The sequence below is a fragment of the Gymnoscopelus microlampas genome (genome assembly GCF_963454915.1).
Source record: "Gymnoscopelus microlampas genome assembly, chromosome: 3".
Taxonomy (NCBI): domain Eukaryota; kingdom Metazoa; phylum Chordata; class Actinopteri; order Myctophiformes; family Myctophidae; genus Gymnoscopelus; species Gymnoscopelus microlampas.
This window is the reverse complement of record NC_139940.1, coordinates 45862520-45888146: the sequence shown is the minus strand read 5'-3', so window position 1 is coordinate 45888146 and position 25627 is coordinate 45862520. Positions and strand designations below refer to the sequence as shown.

Here is a 25627-nt window from a genome sequence, read left to right as displayed (position 1 = left end):
AATAAACTTCACCTTTCACTCTGTACTTAGTCTACTCTTTTCCCCTTCAAGACCACACCTATTTGCCAAAAATAGCCGATCTACAAGCTCACAATGCCTCGCGTTGTTTTTGGCTAAGGTTCTCCTCAGAATAGGGATGTTAGGGTATGGGAAAGCAAAAATAAATCCTATCACACAAAGACTCTGTGGCCCCCCTGCAGTAACTGAGGACCCCCTAGGGGTCCCGGACCCCCTATTGAAGACCCTTGCTCTAGCCCTCTAACAACAGTGGTTCTCAAACGTTTTCCATGTCAAGGACCCACAAATGAATATGTATTTGGCCGTGGACCCCCCATCTTAAAATATACCCTGCCATACAAGATTTGTGTTGTTGAAAGGTTTTTAAAATATTCAAAATGTTTCACATTTATTTTCAAAACATTTGTGAAAATAGTAAATCTGCAAACTCACAGGCTATCCTTTTCTCAAATAGCTGATGTATGGATGTGATTAAACTGATTCTGAAGCTATATTAACTTATTTTGCCTGGGGACCCCCTGGAACCCCCAGGACCCCTGGGGGTCCTCGGACCCCACTTTGAGAACCACTGCTCTGCAATTCAGATTTAGGAGAGGACGTCAGTCCACACACAAGGCTGCTCTCTTCTCTCTCCAGCCTCTCCCTGGCAGCGAGTCTGCGACCTCTCTGTCTTTAAATACCTTGAAACAAACTATAAAACGGTAGCTTTTTTATGTTCGTATTAACCTAGCTGTGCCTAAATGTGTGTCGAGATGGCTGAAGAAAAGTTTTAACGGAACAAACGGTCATGAAAATAGTAGGACTTCAGGACCAAGGGGGGATCAGTGCTGCTGCTCTAGTGAATTCTGGTGACACATATGAGGGTCATATTTTAAGAATCAAGCTGCGGGCGGTGAGGTGACACTTTCAATCTGTCTGGTGAAGGTAGATTGCGTATGACTTTTTTTTTGGTCCAGCAAAAATCAAACTTTTGGATCAACAAGAAGACACAAAGAATCTAGCTTTTGGATCTAGAAGACACAGACGAAATACTACTGTGACAGCAGCTATGGAGGGTTTTGAACCCCCCGACTTCGAGAGCATGAACATCAGCGTGGAGCCCCCCGTGGTCTACCCGCTGTGTGCGGCGTGGAACCCCGGCGTCGAGGGCTCCGTGTTCCACCTGGCGCACATGTTCATGGTGCTGGGCTTCATGGGCGGCAGCGGCTTCTACGGCCTCATCTACCTGTTCACCTTCCTCACCCTGGGCTTCTTCTGCTCGTCCATCTGGGCCTGGTCGGACCCGTGCACCACGGACACGTTCCTGTGGAACTTCGCCCTGTTCGGGGTGTGCGCCGCGCAGGTAGGGCTGTCTGTCGCGATTATAGCCATGCATGGATCACACTACGGTCGTCTGTAATGACAGTCTTGGATTAACTTCAACCTAGTGTTTGCACTTTCTTCATTTACGCCCCGTAGACGTTCAGATTTCAAATATAAAGTGCTGACCCCATGGGCACGGATGTTACAATTATGTGCGTTCTCTCAGAACGTCAGAAGTACCTGTTTCTTCCGTATTGTTCAATAAAAAGCATTTTAATCCGATTGGTGGCCATTTTCTCATAGAGTTATAATGTATCAGAGTGCAATACACCTTCCAACCGATAGTTGAAAGAATGGAGAAAGTACGGGGGAAATGGCCACCGATTGGATTCAAATGCTTTTTATTGAACAATATGGAAGAAACAGGTACTTCTGAGGACCCGTAGGCCTACATAATTGTAACATCAGTGGCCATGAGTTAAGCACTTTATATTTGAAATCCGATCGTGTATGTAGATGTTCGGGCCAAAAAGGGAGAAAGTGCAAACACCAAGTTGAAGTTCAGCCATGACTGTCATGATATGTCAGTCATGTTTCAGGGCTAGGGTTGTCACGATTACAAATTCAAGTTGACGATTAATTGTCGATTAACGATTTAATTGTGTTTTTGGCATTGAACATTGGAACATGAATACAATTTTAATTTCCCTTTCGTTTGTAGGCTTCCCAATGAAACATTGCGCCCAGGGCAGATATGACAAATAACTTGAATATACAAAGAAATTACTGACACATTTAATCATTGTATTCTTTAAAAAAAAGGAAAACTAGAAAATTGCCAATCAGGATGGAATATGAAGAATCTGATGGATCCCTTGATCACTTGACTAGTGATAATGTGTACGATGTTTGGAGTATTATAAAAAATGTTTTGCTTTGATTGATTGATTGATTGATTGGTGTACTTTATTTAGTAAGACAGATAACAACTGTGCATGGAAGTACAAATTCACAATACAAGGTCTACTAAACTGAGGCATAAAGCACTAGGCTTGTTTAAAATGAGATCCCCACGCACACAAATCATGATGATGCAAAAATCGGCTTCCAATCCTGGTGGTGCTTTAATAGGGCAATGTTAAAAGTGTGGCATTTGTTCCTCAACACAGTGCGAATGTGTGTGCAGTTTCACCACAATCACACGCTACGTTCATGATTTGAGGCATTTTGTTGGAATATGAAAAATCAAAACAGATCTGTCTTGATCACATGAATATAGAGATCATGTGTACCGATTTGCGTGAAATTTTGATTAAAGAATACTGGGCAAAAGTTTTTCCTTGGCCTCTAGGGAGTGTGCATACAAAGTTTTACTCAGATCGTTGCAGTAAGTTATAGGTAAAAACACGAATTGGCGCCAGCATGAGGCTTATGCGGCCTCCTGATGGCGCTATAACAGGCTCATGTGAAAATTAGCATCCTGCAAACGGCCCAACGGTGCCGGAGATTAGCTGGAAGGACGGACTGGGTGCAAAACATAGTCTCGGCCATGCCTTTTTGGCCTGACGGAGACAACTATCGGAAATAGCTGATCTATAAGTACAACATGTCACTTCGTGACGTGTTGTACTTGTAAGATCTGCTATTTCTGCTATGTTTGGAAAATGTATGAACATTTTTCAACATGTAAACGATTATGACGATTATGCAAAAATAATCGCGATTATCTCAAATAATTGCGATTAAGGCGATTATGTAATAATTGTGACAGGCCTACGCGCAGGTGGTGCACGTGTCGTACCGGCTGAGGAGCGTGACTTTCGACAGGGACTTCCAGGACCTCTACAGCTGCATGTTCAAGAAGCTCGGTGTGTCGCTGTCCCACTTCGGGAAGATCGTCACCTGCTGCGAGGCGGACATCCACACCCTGGAGAAGGACCACTGCTTCGCCATGGAGGGGAAGACGGTCATAGACAAGCTGTCGGTGCTGCTGTCTGGCAGGTAAGGCATTTCCCCCAAATTAGGGTCGTGTACGTTTATTGCTAAGGTTGATGATGTCTTGTATATTACTGTATATTATTGTATGTCTTAATGTCTTAATGAATTGAATACACAGGACATAACACAAAAACCCTTATAGGGCTTTTTTTGTTTTCCTTTTAGCACCATCGTATATATTCGTACCACTGTACTAGGCTATTTGCAAACTGTTCAATCAATCATTAAAAAAAGATCCCCCAAATTATAGTAGACTACATTCCCTACCCCCCTCATTATTTAGTGCATTTGGTTCTCAAAGTTGGGCCGGGCGGTGACCCCCAGGGATCCTATTCAAATGGCACTGTAGATCTACAAACTCACAACGCGTTGTGAACTTGTAGATCAGCTATTGCTGAATATTTTTCAAAAATTGTGAAAAGTTTTAAATTATTTCTTTAACAGATTTCTACTCTTATGGGGGTCCCTGCCCTGGTATAACATCTTTTCAGATGTGGGTCTGCGACCAAATACATATATACTTTTTTGGTTCTTGACATGAAAATGTTTGAAGACTCCTTTATCCATATTTTATACGTTTGCTATTAAAAAATCGCAGATGTAGGCTACATCTGCAGGGGTGCTTGGCACGAAAATGTATTGAGAAGCACTGCTTTAGTGCTCCAGCAGTCTGACATGATGTCTCACTCTCTCTCTCTCCCTGCAGGATTATTGTGACAGTTAATGGAGAGTTTCTACATTACATTTATCCATACCAGTTTCTGGACTCACCGGAGTGGGATTCTCTCAGACCATCAGAGGAAGGCGTGTTTCAGGTAATATAAGACAGGTAATATAAGACATATTATTATGCATATTATGCGACAAATTGGACACTAACAGTCGCAATCCGCAATGTTTTTAGATGTATTGGATTCTTCTAACTTGGGTCTCTCCACATGAGATACTAAAATTGGTCTCTCAACAGCTGCTGCTAGGAGTCCTATCTTCAACTGATACAGGAAGAGTTGGCACGGGAGAGGTCTGGGAAACGTCAATGTGAAATTGACAAATTTTCCAAAATGTGAAAAAAGTAAAGAATAAAAAAATTGCCTATTTATAGTTGAGGTGCCCAGACTTCTCAGGTGCCTACTCTTCCAGTTCCCCTCCAACCACTGCAGATATAGCTACTAGTAGGCTAACTAGTTTAGGCGAATGTAGGGTATAATCTTCCATATATATTGGTAAAAATAAGTTCCAGATTGCGGCTTACCTTTAAAGGGATAGTTCATCCAAAAAATGACCTTTTTTCCTATAGATTATAGTCACCACATGGAGACTTGAATTCATGGATATTTTTGGCGCATTCCTAAGCCAATAATTTGATGACCGGCAGTGGTTCCGTTAGGAGACACACAGAGTCTCCTTTGTGTCTGTCTCCTACCGGAACCGTTGCCTACCGGTCCACTGGTCATCAAATTGTTGGCTTAGGAATGCGACAAAAGCAAAAAGATATCCGTGAATTAAAGTCTCCATGGGGTGACTAATCGATAGGAAAAAAGGCATTTTGGGGGTGAACTATCCCTTTAACATACTGTTGATTTGTTAACTTTAATTTTTTTGTCAAATAGGTGACGCTGCGTGCAGAGGACCGCTGCAGATACGTGGCGTGGAGGAGGAAGAAGCTGTACCTCCTCTTCGCCAAGCACCGCTACATCGCCAAGGTGTTCGCCCTGGTGGTGCGCAACGACATCGCCGAGAAGCTCTACTCCCTGAACGACAAGGCGTTCGGCGGCCGCGGCCCCGGCCGTCGCTGCGACCTCCGGTTGCCCAGCTACTGTCACACCCCGGGGCCCGAGTTAGAGCGGAGAGACGGCTTCCTGAAGGGGTCCATGACGCAGCAGGAGGATGGAAGGACCACCTGAGAGGAGGGGGAGGAGGAGAGAGTCTGTCGATGCCTTGGAGGACTGAACTGTTGATTGTTTACATGTGTGAAATCCTCAGTGTTAATTTAAAGCTGCAATCGGTGGCCAGTTGTTCTCAAACGTTTTTATATCAAGGACAATAATGTATTTGGCCACGGACCCCATCTGAAAATATTTTGTGCGAGGGACCCCCATACAAGACATACCAATTTTTCAGTTTTTTGAACATAGCCGATCTACAAGCTGACAACGCGTCGCATTACGATGCGTTGTGAGCTTGTAGATTGGCTATTTGCAAATAGTATTTAGGGTTAAAGTGGTTCAACTGATTAAAAATGTGTTGACCTTTATTTATTCAGGGAAGACCATTGAGAGCAAGCTCTCTTTTTCAAGGACACCCTGAGTACAACATGATCACAACATATAAAAAAACCCCAATACAATTCAACAGATTTTGATGCTATATTAACACATTGTTCTGGGGCCCCCTCTGGAACCCCCTCAAGGACCCCTGGGGCTTTGAGAACCACTGGCCTAGGCCTAAAAGTTTCTAAAGTCCTACCCGGGATTTGAACTCTGGTCTCCTGCGTGGGAGACCCAGCTTATACCGCGCTTCAAGACAGAATCCCTGCGTGGCCAGGAGAGTTATTGAGCATATGAGCTTCAGGCAGCACTAGCTACATGTCAACCAGTAGTCCTGTAGGTGTCCTATACCTGACACCAGGGTGTGTATTTGGGAGAGTAGGGTGAACACGCCCTCCAACCTAGGGCTGTCACGATTATGACATTTTGCTTGACGATTAATTGTCTCAAATAATTGTGATTGACGATTTAATTGCTTCTGTCATTGAACATTGGAACATTATGAATACAAATTACATTTACAAGCTTTTAGGCTTCGTAAACAAAAGTTGCACAGCACAGATATGACCTATTTAATTACTTTATACTTAAAGTATATATACTTAAAGTTAAAAAAAAAGATTAATAGTGGAAATAGCCGATCTACAAGCTCAAAACGTGTCGCATTTTGGTGCATTTTGAGCTTGTAGATCTGCTGTTTCCACTTTTTTTGAAAATGTTTGAAAAAATATGTCAATTTTTCAAGATGGAGATGATAATGACTATTCTGCAAAGAATGATTGTCAGTGTCTCAAACAATGGTGATTATGTAATGATTGTGACAGGCCTACTCCAACCACTGCACACCATTGTACTTGTGGACCCTTGCGGTTCCATTTGTGTTTGTGTTGTTGTAGGCGGTACGTATGAAAAGAAAGGGACCTCAGTCACCATGTCACAAGCTTTGTGCTGTAGTAGGTTACATTGACATTGTGGTTCGGGTTGTAATCATTTATTTCGGGGTGGGGTGGTGTTGTGTATTTGAAGCCTATATTGTATTGTAAATATTTGAAGATAAAAGATTATTTTTGGTGTGTGGTGTGTTGGTGTGTGTTTTTTTTTCATCCTCAAAAATGAATGACCACACGAATAACCTGACTGAGTAACCTGTCCGCTCGCTGTCCAAGGTACTGAATTCGTGGAAAAAACAGAAAAGCGTCTGTGTCATTTTAGCTTTTAGCTATGCAAAAATAGCAGATATACAAGCTATGAGTTCGTAGATCTGCTATTTTTGAAAAATCTTGAAAATGTGTGTAAATCTTTGAATATATATGTTAAAGCAAACGTTTTTTACTTTTGAGATGGGAGTCCATGGCAATAAGAAACATAGAAAATATATATAATTTTGGGGGTCCTTGACATGGACAAAGTTTGAGAACCACTGATGTAGCAACTAGTAACATACGTTTTTCAGAAAACTGTTGGATTTAGAAGACATTTGTGGAATCGGCCTCAGGTCTAATGGGTCAATGCCCCCCTTTTTCTTGTTGTGGCTGTAGTAAAACAACAATGCCAATAATGTGATTGCATTTCAATCTAAGTTTAAAAGCTTTCACTTTCAAGATAGGCTGAAAAACAGGTGGTTGGTAATAAGACACCAGACCATTTTCCAGTTTCTGTGTTGTGTGTGAGAACCTAATAAAATCCGACACAATTTATGCTACACTACAGTGTTCATTTACCCCACATGCATCCCCCACCCTGACAAGCACTTGGAATTGTAGGCATTACATTTAGTTTGTCTCCACAGATAAATATTGTGAAAATAGCCGATCTGAGCGAGGCGTTTTTCACAATGTTTGCCTCTTTCTTATGTAATATTTGACAATTTTGCCAATTTGGTGTTAAACATGTCTATAAAGTAATCACATTTTTTACTGTTGATGAGTGAGAAAACAATGTTGCATATTAAGCTAATCACATGCAGTGGAGTAAAAGTCCGGAATTCAAAATGTACTTGAGTAAATGTACAAAAGTATTTGCATTAAAATGTGCTTAAGTACTGAAAGTAAAAGTACTCATTTTGCAGAATGCTTTGAAAATAGCAGATTACAAGCTCGCAAAGTGACAAAAAAGAGACGCGTTGTGAGCTTGTAGATCGTCTATTTTGAAAAATAGCCTAAGTATGCATAGGCCTGAAGTAGGTAATGTATGTTTTGTAATGATAATCAACATCTACAAAGTAACTAGTAACTAAAGTTTTCAACTAATTGTAGTGGAGTAGAAGTAAAATTATTGAAAATTGGAAGTACTCCAGTAAAGTAAAACTACCTAAAATGTTTTACTTAAGTACAGTACTTCAGTAAATGTACTTAGTTACTTTACACCACTGGCTAATCAACTGGGGACCCCCCAAAAAAATATTTTATATTGGGAACCACTGGCCTACTTTACAGTGTGTTTTTTTTTACTACCCCCTGCTGGTGTGCTCAGGCAGTGCAGATTGCGGGGCTTCTCGTGGCCCCCTCGACTCTTGCCCATTTTAGTCTCTGCCTGTCAGCTCGCTGGAATGCGCGTCTCACACTGTCCAGCCCCCCCCCCCTCCCACAGCCCCCCGCCCCCCCGCTCGCACACAGACAGAACTAGCGTGCATTCAGACCGGACGCTACGATCTCATCTCAATTCTCTTTATTGAAGTCTTGTCTCGTTCGTCCCGTTTGACGCACAGATTTGATTTATTATCGCCTGCTGCTTAAACGGTAAGTTTGAATCTCTTTTTCCTCTCGGTATAGTTTGATGTAAAGTTAGAAAGTTATTATAGGGTCTCGAATAGGAGGCCTGATATATCACCGATATTTGATTTTAGATTTGTTTTTGCAAACAAGCAAACCCCTCTCTCTCCTCAGTCTCCTGTCAAAACTGATCTGTTGTAGCCTATTGCTAAAACACTGTAATAACCGAAGACCAGCATTGTTATTGTGTGGCTGAAGAAAGCACTAAATGTTTTTGGTTGCACAGGCCTATAATAACTATGGTTGCTTATAGCAAATGTTTTGATATCAGGCTAAATCAATATGTATAGTAGGTTTCCATGTGCAAGCCACATACACACCACATAGTCATGTAGTGTGTGTGTGTGTGTGTGTGTGTGTGTGTGTGTGTGTGTGTGTGTGTGTGTGTGTGTGTGTGTGTGTGTGTGTGTGCATGCGTGCGTGCGTGCGTGCGTGCGTGCGTGCGTGCGTGCGTGCGTGTGTGTGTGTGTGTGTGTGTGTGCATGCGCTCTGCATAATGCTGGGTGACATGATGACAAGCCAATACAAATAACCAATAAATAATCAATACAAACTAACAACAATCAGTTGCAAAAATAAACATACATTTTATGATATGAGTTAAGAGTCGCAATCGCACTCCCAAAATGGGCTTGAAACAACAACACTATGCATTAAAATTAAAATTAAAAATTAAATAATAAAAAAAAAGTAGCTAAATAATGAGGGAAAAGCTGTTTCTGCTTCTTTTCACAGGCACCCAGACACGCCGTCTGTCTGTCCTTCCATCTTGTCTGTTGAAGGTGACACCGCTGCCAAAAGGATGTCTGCCGCTCCGCCGGAGATCTCCACCATGTTCTTCAGCACCCTGGCTCCGCTGCACTCGGCCATGTCGGCGGTACCTGGGGGAGGAGGTGGAGGAGGAGGAGGAGGCCTGGTGGGGGGCCTGGAGCCCATGAACGCCACCTCCTGCGAGGAGTGGGAGGACGCCCACCACATCCTCTTCCACCTGGGCAACCTGTCCCTGCTGTTGGGCCTGATCATCCCCACCACCGTGGCCCTGCACATGATCCTGCTGCGCCTGCTGCTGTTGACAGGTCAGTCCACTCCACTCTGCCACCTGCTGATGGCATTCCACCACTGATTGGGAATTAAAGGACGACCGATCTGAGCGGCCGCCCTCCGGTACTATGGAATGCTAAATTTATCACAAGCCACTTGATGTGCCCACTGAGCCCCATACCGCTCAACCTACTTCAACAGGCCAATGACATTGTTTGAAGGTCTTTGTTACTATTAGGACTACTGGGACTGCTACTATTAAAAATCCTTTAAAAATACATCTTTGTCTTTGAAAGAGAGACTACATCATTGATTAGACATGAGAGCTCAGTGATAGAGAGGAGAATATATACATGTTTGATTTCCCATGGAATAACATGCATACTGTATCTAGGCCTACAGCTTTTAGAACTGGGCCCATGAATCAATAGCATTTATTGTCCTTTAGTTGAATCTTGACAATGATAGGAAGACAATATGATATTTTAATACACAATTATGTTGTCTACATAGGTTGTTCAATTTAACTCACAATATGACGCATTTAGGTATAAAGTCTTAGTTTAACACATTACCATGCGATTCATTGCATCAGTTCGGTTTACGGTGTGATTTTTTGGGACGGATGGATGTAAATATACCTACCATGCAGATGTTGGTCATTGTTCACATAATGTTTTGTTATTTAGATTTGTTTTGGTTCGAACACAAATATTCAGAATGTAATTGAGATAGCATGTTGTTTAGCATTTGTCTAAACTTTAGACAAAAATGCTAAGTTTGATGTTTACCTGGTATCCTAGTTTCTTTGAAGCACTAAATAGTTTTTCTTTGCGCTCCACTTGCGGTACAATTTACATCGTTGTTTGTTGACTAGGGTTCACACCATTTACTCTGACCTCACTCACACTTGTATATTGTATGTAAGTCGCTCTGGATAAGAGCCTCTGCTAAATGCTTGAATTAAAATTGAAATTGAAAATTGATTTCAGACATCTCCTAGCCCAACTTTGCACTGCTACACAGTAAAATCCTATTAACTCAGAGGGCCCTATCTTCTATTTAAAAAAAAAACATTTTAAAATAGTGAAAATAGCCGATCTGCATTGACACGTTGTGAGCTTGTAGATCGTCTATTTGAACTATTTTAAAAAATGGCAAAAACGTTTAGGCAGAAGGGCAAGATAGGGCCCAGAAGAAAGTGTACACAATGTATCAACGTGTCCATGAGCTAGACACACACCCCTCACTGCTCCCCCGGCACCCACTGCTCCTAATAGTTAAAATGCATGAGGACAACTTTCATGTACAGTATGTACAAATGTACTGTGACAAAAAATACTCTGACGGAGTGGGGACCATATTATTAGTATTACTATTGTTAGAGTTAACAGGATAGTTCACCCCAAAAAAATACTCTTTTTTTCTATCGATTAGTCACCCCATGGAGACTTGAATTCATGGTGACCGGCGGACCGGTAGGCAACGGTTCCGGTAGGAGACACAAAGGAGATTCTCTTTGTGTCTCCTATCGGAACCGCTCACCATGGGGTGACTAATCGATCGGAAAAAGTCATTTTGGGGGTGAACTATGCCTTTAAATTAACAACCAGGATTTTAACGTGTACATGTTATACAAGTCCTCATGTTTCAAACCCTCTCCTTTGCTCTGACAGGATGCACTCTGTTTATCGCATGGGCGGCGCTGTACCGATGCAACCTGGACGTGATGGTGTGGAACGTGGTCTTCCTGGTGGTCAACTTCCTGCACCTCTTCTTCCTCGTGTACAAGCGCAGACCAGTGAGTTGTTGCATCTGAATGTGTGTGCGTGGACGGGCTCTCAATCCACAGAGCTCGTATCTTCCTCGTGTACAAATCAAAAGCAGACCAGTGAGTTGCAGTGGTGTAAAGTAACTAAGTACATTTACTCAAGTACTGTATTGAAGTCAAATTGACTATACTGGGGTATTTCTAATTGTCACTACTTTTACTTCTACTCCACTACATCTCAAAGGCAAATGTTGTACTTTTACTCCACTACAATCATTTGAAATCTAGTTACTTTGTAGATTTTGATTATTATTACAAAACAAAAACATGCAGTAAGCACTTCAACCCTATATACATTTCGGCCATCTGAACATAGTAGATCTACAAGCTGTAGATTGTAGATCTGCTATTTTCAAAAGATTTTTACATTTGAAAACTTGTGAAATGAGACATTCTCTAATGAGTAATTTCTACTTTTGGAACTTTAAGTTCATTTTGATAACAATACTTTTGTACCTTTACTCAAGGGAACTTTGAATTCCAGACTTTTACTTGTAACAGAGTATTTCTACATTGCAGTATTGATACTTTTACTTAAATAACAACATTTAGAACTTTTTCCACCACTGGTGAGTTGTGCGTCTGAATGTGTGTACGTGGATAGGCTCTCATTCCACATGAGCTCGTATCTTCCTTGTGTACAAATCAAAAGCAGACCCAGTGAGCTGTGTATATTTGGATGCATGGACTGGCTCTCATCCCCGCAGAGCTTGTATATTCGGGTTTTATATTCATAGTAGTAGCCAAGCGTGTCACTTAATTGGAAGGCTCACCCTTTGAGGGAGGTTTGGGGGGATGTTATTTTTACATTTCATTCATTTTTCATCCCTGTCTCTGTGAAGTAAGTAGCTCGCTGCCCCGGGGTCGGTCCGTTTTCTTTACCTGAATGAGATGCGGATCTTTCAGTATGGCATCCGCATCCATGGCTGTTACCAAGGGAGTCTCAGTAGGTAAAGGGGCGAGCTAGATCTGACAGAATGAGAACAAAGCTTTTCATAATGAGGTATAGGCCCCCCTTGTACCATCTACTCTCCATAGTGCTCTTTTGCATATATTTACTAACACACTGCGCTTGTAAGTAGGTTACCACCACGTCCTTCACAACTGTCAACAATTCATTCCAGTAAGAAAATAAGGTCTGAAAGACTCTCTGAACCATATAACCACTTAACGTTTAAGTGTCAACAAAAGTATGTATGGTTTAAGTCTTAAACCATATACTTTGTTGACCAGGGTTCCCCCAGGAGTCCTTCTGCACCAATACTCTCCTTTTTGCATCCTTTATTTACCCAGAGAAATGTTCTGTGCACAGATACTCATTTTCAGCACTGCCATATACACAGACAAACAAAGACATTAAAACCTGCGAGCTGACTAGTACAACCACACAGTCTTATACTGTTGGCAAACATGATTATTTTTGGCGGGGTCACTGTCTGAAAGGTTTGGTAACCATAGAACTATGTCTTAGTTATTAAGTATTGAGGTTTTAAGTGGTTAAGCCTTAATTATACTTTGCTGTACAATGGCATAAGGGTTAGGGTAAATAGACAATGCATTTTGAGGGTCCCCCAGGATCCTGTACTTGTTCCCCTCATGTTTGCCTATTTTCACAGAATGTTTGGCAATTATATGAAGTGCTCACAATAGGGACACTAGGGTCTATGTTGTTAAGCATATAGGTCTAATCTATTTGAGAATGTACGCCTACGATGACGGGGGAAGGCAGGGTTAATGTCTTCTGTTTTGTCTGTCAGATTAAGATCGACAGGGAGCTGAGGTCGGTGTACAAGCGGATGTTTGAACCCCTACACGTGCGAGAGGCCCTGTTCCAGAGACTGACGGGCCAGTTCTGCACCATCCAGACCCTGAAGAAAGGTCAGGTGTACGCGGCCGAAGACAAGACCTCGGTGGATGAGCGGCTGAGCATTCTCCTCAAAGGAAAGTACGTATAAACCTCTCTGAGTCTCTGAATTCAGTCGTTGTATGTGTCAGTCAGAGTTCATCCCCTCACCTTCCTGTTTGATGTTTGAGTTAAACGCCATGGAAAACTGGCAGAGAAAGACTTGTTCTCTGCATAAACTATAAAGTGCTCTGTGCTGCTCTGAGCACAGAGCACTTTATGAGCATGTTAAAATAAAATAAATACTGTCTGTCTGGAGCCAATGTCGCAAACTGCTGGACCGATCAGCTCCAAACTTTGTATGCCTTCGTATACTCCTGGGCCACAGGGGTACCTCCACTCTTTTTCCTTCACTTAAGAAAGTTTTACTTTGATTTTATACTGGAGGTCAACAGGGCTGTGATCGTGCTGAAACTCGGCCTAGATTTTGAGTCATAGACATACAGTAATAGATAGGTAATAGATGACTGATGTCATAGATAACTCATGTCACAGGCTGGTCACATGAAGTCCAAGATCCACATTTGAGCCTGGTCTGAGATCAACCTCGGAGCCAGAACGCCAGAGCCATACCATAGTTACATTAACACTGACGATTTTACAGTGTAGATTGGGGTCCCAGAATAATAATAATATAAATATTTTTGTCTCTGCCAGGAGACTATGTTTTCGTTCTCGTCCTTCCGTGTGTCCACCAAGCTAACATTGGTCAAGCTTCACGTGACAAGTGACAATATGTTGAAAGGGTGTGCTTTGATTGGCTAGCGAGACGCATGATGAAATAGAGACCTATAAATAGGTATGTCACTTAAAAGATCATTTTGAAGTGAGGTAAGACAGGATTAATCAGGAACAGTACTGGCGGAGACCTGTGCTCCGAGGAGCACATTTTCTAGTTTTAAGTTTCAATTGGGGGTCTGTGGCCTAAATCAGGTCCTTGAAATTCAAAGGTTGACAATGTGTTGCGTTACAGGATGAAGGTGTCATACCGAGGCCATTTCCTTCACAACATCTACACCAACGCCTTCATCGACTCCCCAGAGTTCAGATCAACTGAGATGCACAGAGGAGAGAAGTTTCAGGTAACAGGAGGGTCGGATCGCATGAAAACAACATTCAGATCATGATAATGATTATGATCTTTATTTATATAGCACCTGTCATACAAACAATGCAACTCAAAGTGCTTTACACAAAAAAAGAAAGATCATAAAAACATGTACATAAAAAGAAGAAGAAAATAATAAAAAAAAAGGAAGCATGAAAAGAGATGAAAATTAGCAGAAAACTAAATGACACTCAAGAGCAGGGGTGAACAAATTAAAAAGCAATCAAATTAATCATTGATATAAGCGAGGCAAAATAAGTTTATCTTAATAAGATCTCGCTTTAAAAATATCAACAGATTTAGCTATTCGGAGACTCACTGCATGGCAGAGAATTCCAGAAGCTGGGGACATAAAAACAGCAAGCTGCCTCTCCATGTCTCTTGTAGTACTGACAGTTGGAACTGTTAAAAGTTAAGTGCCAGAAGTCAGAGGATCTCAGCGATCTTCTAGGTGTAGAGATCATACCAGAAAAGTGTTATTTGGGTGCATCTATTAAAGTGATTTTTAAACAAATAAAATAGTCTAAAATATCTATTCTAGAAGTGACAGGGGGTAGCCAGTGCAGAGATCCTAGGACCAGTGTTCTGGACAGTTTATTTTCAAGAATTTCTTGGAAGAAAAATGCCCTTACAATGCCTGATCGGGCTGTGTTGTTTTCACATTCGCATTATTGCAAAGGTGTTACTTTTTGCTTTGCTTGGGATTTTTGTTTGTCTGTTTGTCGTCTTGACAACAACACTGTCACACGGCTGATTGACAGGTGACCATCATGGCAGAGGAGAACTGCAAGTTCCTGTGTTGGTCCCGGGAGAGGCTGACCTACTTCCTGGAGTCTGACACGTTCCTGAACGAGGTGTTCAGGTATCTGATTGGCAAAGACATCACCAACAAGCTGTACTCGCTCAATGACCCCACACTCAGCGACAAGGTGGGTTCAGCTTTGTGTTTGAGTGAATGGGAATATCAAACTTTAAGCTCTATTTTGTAATTATATTTTAGTGAATAACATTGTATTTCGTCCAATCTGTATGGTAGAGCAGTGGTTCTCAACCTGTGGTTTGGGATCCCCAGGGGGGTCCCTACATGACTTTGGGGGTTCCCCAGGTGACAGCCGTTACTGCATCAAAAGTAATAAACAAACTATACTATAAAAACTGGTCAAACATAGGCCAAATTGTCAAATAATATAAGAAAGAGGCAAACATTTTGAAAATTGCTATACGTTGTGAGCTTGTAGATCTGCTATTTTCATAAAATGTGTCTGTGGAACCGAGTCAAACAAAATATAATGCCTCAATACAACTCCAAGTTTGTGCTGCTTGTCAGGTTGGGGGGTCCCCTGTTCAAATATGTTTATTTTGGTATTTTGAGTATGTTAATACAATATAACTTATATAATTGGGGTGGTTGTATTTGGTCTTCCTGCTCTTCTATTGAGACATTTAGATCCTGTGTCTAGGTTGGACACGACATTTGACACAATCCTGTTTCTGCTTTGACACACATTTTTACCTGAAGGTCAACATTCTATTACTCCCCAGAGCAAGCAGACAGGCTCTATTACTGTAGCTCAGTGGTAAAGAATTATCTGCAGGAGACCTGGGTTCAATTCCGGGGTAGAATAGGAAAGTTACATAGTGGAGCTTTAATGATAATAAATCAAACTTATAAAGTGCTTTTCTAAATACTCAAACGCTTAATCCTTAAAGGAATAGGTTCACCCAAAAAACATTATTCAATTCATCAAGTATTTTCTCAGTTTGGATTCTTCATTCACCGAAAGGAATGTTATACATGTGAAAACTCTCCCTGTATTCAACTCATCACGGGGTGAGTAAATGATAGAAAAATAAGTAATTTTTTCTGTGAATTACTCCTTTAAAGACACATATGATGCCTGCATAGAAAATAGTTCTACCCTGAGAGCATCTGGCCATTAGAAAATGAAGGACATGAACAAAATTGGTACAGCATGAAAAAAACGAAATCTGTCTAAACTGATCAAGGATTACTGTCAAGATGAGCATAATGATGCTAATGATGCTAACGATGATTGATGATGACTATGTAAAAATGCACCCATAAATGGACCCCTAAAAACCAACCTTAATAGGTCCATTTGTGTCAATTCACAAATCCCAGAGTTAAAGCGACACTATGTAACTTTAGTTTTTTTTATGAATAAAATGTAATGTTGTCTTATCTGTATGGTAAAGTATGTTAATACAATATAACTTACACAATTGGTGTGGTTGTATTTTGTCTCCCTGCTATTATATTGAGACATTTAGGTCGCGTCTCACTTAGACTTGATGGTCAAGATTCAATTTATCCCCTGAGCAAGAAGGCAGGCTCTATTAGCTCAATGGTTAAACAATTCAGCACTTGCACAGGAAACCGGGTTCACATTTGGGGTAGAAGAGGACATTTAAATAGTGCAGCTTTAAAGGTAGGGTAAGTGATATTTTTGGGGTTAAAACAAAAAGTATTTTGTTAAAAGGTTAAAGCACTATATTCTGATAGTAATCATTGCTATAGAGTGTTTGTTCAGTAACAGGAGTCTCCCCGTCTCTCCAGCTCTTTAATAAACAGAAAATACATTTTCCGGTAGGTGTCAAAATCTCAGCCAATCAGGAGAAAGTACCAATTTTTAAGCTTCATTTTTATAGTGTTCCAGTTCCAATTTTGCCTGCTAATTTCTTAGTGTCATCACTTCCAATTCCACTTGTTTAATCTATATCCTGATTGGTTCTCTATTGGATAAAATTGGAAATTAAACTGAAACTGAAACAAAAATGCATTTTCTGTTTTATAAAGAGCTGGAGAGACAAGGAGACTCATTTTACTGAACAAACACTCTATAGCAGTGAGTACTATCAGAATATAGAGTTATTTAACACTTATTTTAACCAAAGAAAATCACTTACCCTACCTTTAACTGAGCACTGAGAATTTTCACTGTATGATATTCATGATGATGATGATGATGATGATGATGATTATGATGATGGCGGTGATGATGATTATGATGATGATGATGATGATGATGATGATGATGATGATGGCTACACCAGCGAAATTCCAATAGAAAGGAGGTGTCATTCACTGCCGCCGTTTTTCCTTTCTCTCCTTTGTACATACATAGTGTTTTGTATTTGCTGATGACCATTGGGACTTTTTTGTGTTATCCTTTTAGCCTCAATGTCTTACTGTACCACATGCCGTTTACATTTCTGACTAATAAAGTATTCAATCAATCAATCAATCAAAAACCACAGGCGGTGAAGAAGATGGACCGCCAGCCCAGCCTGTGCTCCCAGCTGTCCATGATGCAGATGAGGAACAGCATGGCGAGCACCAGCGACACCGATGACGTCCTGAACCAGATCCTGCGCGGAGGCTCGACCGGCTCCTCGCTCCGTAAGTAGCCGTCCGTCGTCATCGGCGGGGCCAACACGTTGTTGTAGTAAGCGCTAGTGCTACATACATTGTTGCTATCGGGTAGAAACCTCTTATCTCCATATTTTAACTTTTTATCTACTTTTTTATTTAAAGTAGCCAATTATTTTTACCCCCTTTTTCTCGACAATTTAGTTGTTATGCCAATTAATTCCTCTCCACACACTTTTTAAAACACTTTTTAGAACACACACTTTTAAAAACATTTTTTTTAGAGTAGCCAATTATTTTTTACCCCTATTTCTCCCCAATTGAGTCGTCATGATATCACCCTTCCCGCCCGACTTCCCTCCCCCGAACACGCACGGGCCAATTGTGTTCGTGTAGACGCCGGACAAAGCCAGATGCTCCACTGTGGATTCGAACCCACAACCCCTGTGGTGGTGGGCAGGGACTTTACCACTGCGCCACCCGAGCGCCTCATATTTAAACGTTTTGTGTTTTTTCGTAAATTAACGCCCTAGACTAGTTCATTATACTACAGCGTCACACAAAAGTATCAAAAATAGCAGATCTGCAAGCTCGAAACGCGGCGCGAAGCGACGCGTTTCGAGCTTGTAGATCTGCTATTTTTGCTATTTTTGAATTTGAATCCTGAAAATCAATTTTGGACGTATTCACCCGACAGAGACGATAAACTGTAGCAGTTTGAGTGTATGTAAAGCCTGTCCAAGCGCTGATCTAGGAAAGATGAAACCCTCCCGTGGCCATTCTGCTACACTACACAGTAATCAATAATGAATTTGCTCTGAGAGTGTGGGGGTACGTTTGGTTCCATTCGTACACTCTCAGACCTAAAGTTAAATTAACAATAAGGATTCTGTATGACCTCGATTAGTGGGCCAAACCCAAGCAGGCAGCAGTGCTACTTTGTGATATAGCTGCTCATCTGTTCTATTCCTACTGTCATGAGAATTGCGGCCTGACCTTTTCAAAAAGCAATTTCTAGTTATTTTAGAAATGTCCCATTCAGGAGTTGGCCTCATCATGTTCCTGTTCCTCCAAATGAATTCCAACACCCATCCAAGCTTTTGTGTACAATGTCTGCATACATTTACAGATGCATATATAAGGTGTAAACGCGGTTTAAGCTGAGGTTATCACCTAGAAGTCTTCCTATACATGCTGACGTAGCTGCCCAGCTTTTGTGTCATTAACATTTAGTTTTCATGCGTTACTCTAACCTGATGACGATTGATTTGTATATTTCATTTCACAACATGCCCCAGGTAATTTCTCAGTGTCTTTACCTAAACAACATTCAAATAATTCAACCCCCCCCCATCACAACCTTCCTTTACAATCACGGGGCATACTTATACAGATGTACAGTACATTAAAATCAAACTCCTTTGAGTGTTTCATTCCCCTGTTTGCCCATCGATTCCTGCTCTCTCCAGTGTGCGATAACCCTGCCACTAAATTACAGTACGTCAGAAATCCACAGCCCTGTCTGGAAACAAAATGTGTCTCCTAGCATATGGAATATCATGCAAATATGCAAACATTATGCAAAGTTGAATATCATGCAAAGTATATGCAAAGTACATATTGAATATCATGCTAATTTTCCAGGACTAGAAAGCTTGCAGTTTCTATTAGCTTGGATTCCCCATCGATGATGTAACTGGTAGGTTGGTTTCTGAACTGTCCACATAGCCCTCCTCTGAGACACAGTAGAGTAGACAAAAATTGAACCATAATATAATGAGCATTAGTGAGGACCAATTGCAGTATATGAAGATAGGTTGAAAATGGGTGACGTCGTCCTTTAAGCAGGAAACCAGGTTCAAGACGGGGTAGAAGACGAAAGTTACGTATACTGTAGTGCTGCTTTAACTGTTGCACCCCTCTTCAGACCTCATCTCAAGTCCAAGGAAGCAAAATGAGTTGTTTCCTAACCTAACACTGGGTACATTATTGGTTTTGTTTCGTGGTTTGTGTCATCAAAGCCTTTTCACTGACGCTGTTCCTCCTATTATCCCTCCTCCAGCCATGACTCAGCTCACAGCTCACTCAGATTGAGCCATTCCCTGACAGGGGTGTAAGACCATTTATTTTATCTCACTCCTACCTACCTCACCTCACACCCCAACACTCCTCCATACCCCCCCACCATTATCCCCATAGAATTGACCCTTCCCCACCGCCTCCCCCTAACTACTGTATGCAACCTTCAAACCTTTCAAACCAGCTCAACGTAGAGCATTTAACCCCCTGAAAACTCTCTCTCTTCTCCCTGCTCTAAAAATGAGTGCTTCTCCTGTAACCTGGTGTGCTGTTTTAACATTAAAATGTATTGTTATGGCTGTGGATGCAGCACTCATTCAAAGCGTGCTCTCTATCTATACAGTAGTTCAGAGCTCCATGTCACAGTGCATTTAAATGAGAAACTTTAAAGTGAAATATTTGGACTGCTTTTACCATACATATATTGATCAAAACCACTTTCAGTAGAGTATTGCTGTTGAAGATGCCTCTTAGATCAGATTAATGGCTCCAATTTATGTCTGGTAAAGTGGCTGTCTGGGTTGTTCACGCTACGGTGCGTTTTGTTGGAGAGAAAAAATGCAGAAGCTATCAGTGAAAATTGCATATCTGGAACCAGGATAAGCATTCAGAGAGCATTGTTTTTCCTTCTACCATAGTATTTGTTTTCTCACGTCTACACCCCCCTCCGTAATCACATAGAATGCACACTGGAATCAGCGTGTGACTGTGTCAACTTTAGTGTCTTTCACACACCATTGTAATAACCAGTGGTGGACAGTAACAAAGTACATTTACTTGAGTATCGGTCCTTAAAGCCCAGTCCACATCTATCTAACTAGTTACAACTTGCAACCAGTTGCAAGAAATTGCATCGGTCTGGACTATGACCAGCTGCAGACCGGTAGCATTTGGGGATAATGGTTGCAAGTACTTGCAGTTGAAGCTAGTTGCGTTGCAAATCATTGGTGTGGACTAGGCTTCACTTGAGTATTTGCACTATTAAAAATACTTGAGTATTCACTCAAGTATTTTTCAAGCAAGTACTCCAGTACTTAAACCCAGGTACAAATTTGAATAAGCAACTTTCACTTGTTGTAATGGAGTAATATTTGACCAGGAGTATGTATCCTTTGACTCAAGTACTTGGGGTTGAATGCTTTGTCCACCACTGGTAATAATAACATGTTGAAGTTTGGACTGTTTGGTACTGTATGTTTGTGTTCTACTTTCTGACCTGCTGACTTTTCCTCTGTCTTGGAACCTGAAAGGTGCATTATTTTCTGTACATCCATGAATGTTTGCTGGCTTTCAGAGAGTGGTTTAGAGCTGAGCAACACGTGTTGTCTTTCTCCTTTCTAGAAAAGTCCCCGAGCATGAAGGCCTCTATGATGAAGCCCATAGCGGAAGGTATGGAGGATGATGTTTTTGAAGAAGACGAGTCTTCTTCCCCCTCAAATTCCCGGAAAATTCCCATGATATCAGCAGTGGACGTGGATGAAGATGTGAAAGAGTGAAACCAGATCAACTGACAACATTACAAGCAAAGAAAAAAAAAACTTTGACCCTCCGCAGTCTTGTAATCCTAGATAGAAAACACCAGGGTTACGTTTGTAAAAAAAATATAATAATGTAACCACTTCAGGCGGCCTGATTTAAGATGAAGTAGCCTATAGACCTGAACAGTGGTGTGTTCTAGGTTTTTTCGTAGGGCATACGATACGCTCGGTGTGGTCGTGGTTACGCTCGCTCGATGAAATGGTTAGTAGAGAGCTACGCTTTAAAAAAAAAAAAAATCTGCACGTCATACTACGTATATAGCGTAACACGGTAGAACACACCACTGGACCTGAATCAGGCCTATATTCTTCATCGTACGACACATAGCCAAAATAGCCAATTTACAAGCTAACGACGACGTGTTTTTTAAATCTTCGAAAAATAGGGACGCCAGAGATGTGGTTAACATCCATTTTTGATTAACTTGATTAACTCAAAACATAAATATCACACATGGCAAATGGCAAATATCACACAGTCTACATTTTCCAAAAGGAAATGCATGTATTTAATTCAGTCTGACCAGAAGCAGAAGAAAAAAAAACGTATCACCAACGGTAAAGAAAAAACTAAAAGAATGACCAGAGGGGGGGATATCAAAAGCAGAGGCATGGATTTCCCCAATCCTCCCCCAGTAAATCGAACCCTGGAAATCACCATCATTAGAGCTTGAGATAAAAGTTGTATTTCGTTGTTGTCGGGCAGAAACCTCTTATCTCCATATTTTAACTTTTTGTGTTTTTGTCCCGTAAATTTATGCCCTATTTGATCATACAACAGCGTCACACAAAAGCATCAAAAGTAGCAGATCTACAAGCTCGAAACGACACGTTTTGCTACTTTTGCTATTTTTGAATTTGAATCCTGAAAAGTAACAGTTTTGAGGTTTCTCCACCTGACAGAGACGGTTTGTTTAATGTAACATTCATCAGCCCGTTCACTTTTATTTTTTTGTGATAGTGTGTTAAAGTGAACATCATATTTTGAAATTCCAGTTTTGAATAGGCCTGTAGAACCTTGTCACTATAATGCTCACAGAAAAGAATATCACTGTTCTTGAAGATTGTCTTTCACATTTCCTTTCACTTATTATGTGGGATTTAACAATGTGTTCTTTTTATTATTATATACAAATTGTTTGTTGTGAAAATGTCTTTGTCCTGCTGCTCACCTGCTGTTTAGTGTCTTATCCATTTTAAATGGTGTATTGTGATTTCACTGTTGCAACACATTCAATTAAACTTGAACAACCATGTAGAAGAGCACTCTGGTCTCGCTATTACTGCTGAACACCTGGTTGGGACATCAGATCATAAATGGTTCCCTATGCACAGCAGCCATATTGGACGGAAATTGGGCCTCTTCATTCACAGGTCTTACCAATTATACTAATGAAGGCTCTGTTCCATTTAGTGTAGCACAGTGGTTCTCAAACTTTTTAATTTCAAGGACCCCCCATAACTCTGAGAGTGTACAAATGGAACCTTACGGGTCCATTTGTACACTCTCAAGAGTTACACACCCGTAAGGGTCCATTTGGACCCTTACGGGTGTTACACTAGTGTAGCAGTGTGTTTCCAGTGAGCCATCATGTACAATACCAGCACCCTGACTCTGTTTGACCAGAATGGAACAGAGCTGAAAATTTGTATCATTGATTCATTGGGTAACACCTGTGAAGGAAGAAAGGAAGAGGTCCAATATGGCTGCTGTGCATAGAGCCTGTTGCTTGTAGCATGACATGAGCATGAGTACATTATCCATGATGACGACAAGCAATACATTTTTAGCGGTAGAGTGCCCTCTTGAGGCTATATTTCAAACTCTTCCACATATCTATCCATCCATGGACCTATAGTATGTATTGTTATTGTACCACCACTGAGTTAACCAGTTCTCTTTTTCCTAGATCAGTTTTTTACATTATAGTGTGTGTGTGTGTGTGTGTGTGTGTGTGTGTGTGTGTGTGTGTGTGTGTGTGTGTGTGTGTGTGTGTGTGTATATATGTATATATGTATATATATATATATATATATATATATATATATATATATATATATATATATATATATATATATATATATATAATATGTTAGTTTTATATTCGGTCAGTCAGTCAGTCAGTCTGTCAGGCAGACAATCAATCAATCAATCAATCAATCAATCAATCAATCAATCAATCAATCAATCAATCAATCGATCAATCTATCTATCTATCTATCTATCTATCTATCAATCAATCAATCAATCAATCAATCAATCAATCAATCAATCAATCATCCAGCCATTAGGATACATACCATATATAGGATACTACAGTGATTGCACTGCACAGATTATCTTGAACTAAATCATTGCGAGGAGAAGGTGTGGCGGTGGAACAACAGTATGAGTAATATGAGCAAAAACACGGAAGTTATCAAAGCCCTTCCTTTATTTACAGCTGAAATGTTAGACTGTACGCGCGCGCGCACACACGCACACACACACACACACACACACACACACACACACACACACACACACACACACACACACACACACACACACACACACACACACACACACTGACACACACACACGACGGCCACAGGAGGGCAGCTCAAAAACAATGAAACTACATTACCCACGTGGCACTGCCCTTGGCTTTGACGTCACGAAAACAGGAAGAACGAGGACATTTACAGCAGCAGGAATATGACAGACTAACAGGGAGAGAGACAGACATACAGACAGGCAGACAGGCAGACAGACGGACAGGAAAATAAATCATGACTCTCTCAGTCAGGCTGAGAAGAAGAGGAATCAGCACCAGCCAGGTGATGGACGAAGCCCAGGAACAAGACAAATAGACCCCCCCCCCCACCACACACACACCAGTCATCATCATCCAGATCCACCATCGATCGAGGGCTGTGACCCCTCCATAGGTGTGGTGTACACCGGGCTGTGCCCCCCCTTTCCCCCGGTAGATTGGTACGCCTATGATGGAACGGGCGATGGAGCAGCTCAACGTACAGCTCAGCCGCCTGACCCGCTCCCTGCGCCGCGCCAGGACCGTGGAACTCCCCGAAGGTACAATACAGTAATATACAGTAGCTCTGGTCTCTAACGCTCTGCCAGGTGCGCTGCTCTGCTCATAGACCCAACGTTACACTGCCGTGCGAGGTCTCCGTCTTTCAGTAAAAAAATAACAAAACTATTTCGCTACTCACCGAAACAAAGGCTGTTTTTTGTTGTTGAAAGTCTATTCTCCAGAGTGGGAAGCCTCTCGGCACCCCACCTCATCTGTATAATACACTTGTTTGGGGTATAAAGTAAAATATGTCCGCCAGACGGAAATTATTTTAGTTATCCCACTGCGCCCCCTACAGATTTGGTCAATGGAATTTTTCTATCGGCAAAATCTGTAGGGGGCGCAGCATCCCGTGAAATACTTTGTTTTCTGGCCAAAAAAAGTGCATTTTAGACATGAGGTGGGGGGCTCCGAGTGTCCCCACTAAGGACAGTAGGCTTTCGACATCTTAAAACAGTCTTTGTTTTGGTGAGCAGTGAAAGTGTATTTTTTATCTTTCACTAAAGACGAGAGGCTGCGCTGCCGGGGGTGTGCGGGCAACAGCTGAACAGTAACATAGCGTTAAAGGAGAACTCCTTCTAACGCTATGGACCAGAGCTAACAGTACAGGACAGAACAGTTCCAGAAGTCACTCACTGATGATGTGATATAGGAATACAGATCTACAAGCTAGCAAGCATCCCATCATCCAGCCATATAAGACCAGAAATGTTTACTCCTTAGTATTGATGATAGCTTGTAGATCTGTATTTTTTTTAACCCCCATGCCATGGAAAGGTGCATCATCATTCATGCTATTTATATCACTACTGTTGTAGAGTGTGCTGTTATTTGAGCACCATTACTCTTCTGTAGGAATGCAGAAATGACAGTGTCCTACCTATGATCACTCAGTGGTGTAAAGTAACTAAACATTTACTCAAGTGCTGTACTTAAGTACAGTTTTGAGGTATTTTTTACTTTGCTGGAGTATTTCCAAATTTCTGTACTTTTACTTCTACTCCACTAGATCTCAGAGGCAAATATTGTTCTTTTACTCCACTACAATTAAAAAAAAACTTTAGTTACTTTGCAGATATAAATTATTATATTAGAAAACATACATTAACCACTTAAGCCCTATTTTATACGTAGGCTATTTGATCATTTGTTTTTGTACTTTTACTTTTTGGTACTTTAAGTATATTTTGATGCTTTGATTTTGAGTACTTTTGTACTTTTACTCAAGTAACATTTTGAACACAGGCCTTTTACTTGTAACAGAGTATTTCTACATTGTGGTATTGCTACTTTTACTTAAGTA

General features: G+C 41.2%; 3 protein-coding genes across 7 annotated transcripts in view; all 3 read left to right on the top strand.

Moving 5' to 3' along the window:
* The first annotated feature begins 717 nt into the window (after positions 1–717).
* popdc3 (popeye domain cAMP effector 3) lies at positions 718–7198 on the top strand. Its single transcript, XM_084052981.1, has 4 exons — positions 718–1360; positions 3104–3321; positions 4025–4133; positions 4929–7198. The coding sequence occupies exons 1-4, from the start codon at positions 1067–1069 to the stop codon at positions 5220–5222; spliced, it is 915 nt and encodes a 304-aa protein (XP_083909107.1). The 5' UTR covers positions 718–1066; the 3' UTR covers positions 5223–7198.
* A 1001-nt stretch (positions 7199–8199) lies between these two features.
* popdc1 (popeye domain cAMP effector 1) lies at positions 8200–22497 on the top strand. 3 transcript variants are annotated; one of them, XM_084052964.1, is made up of 9 exons: positions 8200–8323; positions 9092–9432; positions 11074–11198; positions 12986–13173; positions 14105–14213; positions 15001–15168; positions 17519–17660; positions 19693–19743; positions 21051–21185. In XM_084052964.1, exons 2-8 carry the CDS (start codon positions 9159–9161, stop codon positions 19722–19724), a joined length of 1038 nt encoding a protein of 345 aa, XP_083909090.1. In that variant the 5' UTR covers positions 8200–8323; positions 9092–9158; the 3' UTR covers positions 19725–19743; positions 21051–21185. The 3 variants fall into 3 exon arrangements, with proteins under 3 accessions (XP_083909090.1, XP_083909088.1, XP_083909089.1); XM_084052962.1 differs by lacking the exon at positions 19693–19743 and having other exon boundaries at positions 21051–22497; XM_084052963.1 differs by lacking the exon at positions 19693–19743 and having other exon boundaries at positions 8205–8327; positions 9100–9432; positions 21051–22497.
* Positions 22498–23929: 1432 nt separating this feature from the next.
* hace1 (HECT domain and ankyrin repeat containing E3 ubiquitin protein ligase 1) overlaps positions 23930–25627 on the top strand; it is a 51800-nt gene continuing 50102 nt past the window's right edge. For all 3 annotated transcript variants that reach the window (XM_084053773.1, XM_084053772.1, XM_084053771.1), the window contains exon 1: positions 23930–24323. In XM_084053773.1, coding sequence (XP_083909899.1) covers positions 24233–24323 — 91 coding nt within the window. In that variant the 5' untranslated portion in view covers positions 23930–24232. The remainder of the gene's footprint in view (positions 24324–25627) is intronic.

Bases quoted from the DNA above. Each gene is read 5' to 3' on its own strand.
- popdc3 (XM_084052981.1), top strand. From the start codon at position 1,067: ATGGAGGGTTTTGAACCCCCCGACTTCGAGAGCATGAACATCAGCGTG. The intron at 1,361-3,103 runs GTAGGGCTGTCT...GCCTACGCGCAG, and splicing joins TCGGGGTGTGCGCCGCGCAG to GTGGTGCACGTGTCGTACCG. The intron at 3,322-4,024 runs GTAAGGCATTTC...CTCTCCCTGCAG, and splicing joins TCGGTGCTGCTGTCTGGCAG to GATTATTGTGACAGTTAATG.
- popdc1 (XM_084052962.1), top strand. From the start codon at position 9,159: ATGTCTGCCGCTCCGCCGGAGATCTCCACCATGTTCTTCAGCACCCTG. The intron at 14,214-15,000 runs GTAACAGGAGGG...GCTGATTGACAG, and splicing joins ACAGAGGAGAGAAGTTTCAG to GTGACCATCATGGCAGAGGA. The intron at 15,169-17,518 runs GTGGGTTCAGCT...CAAAAACCACAG, and splicing joins ACCCCACACTCAGCGACAAG to GCGGTGAAGAAGATGGACCG.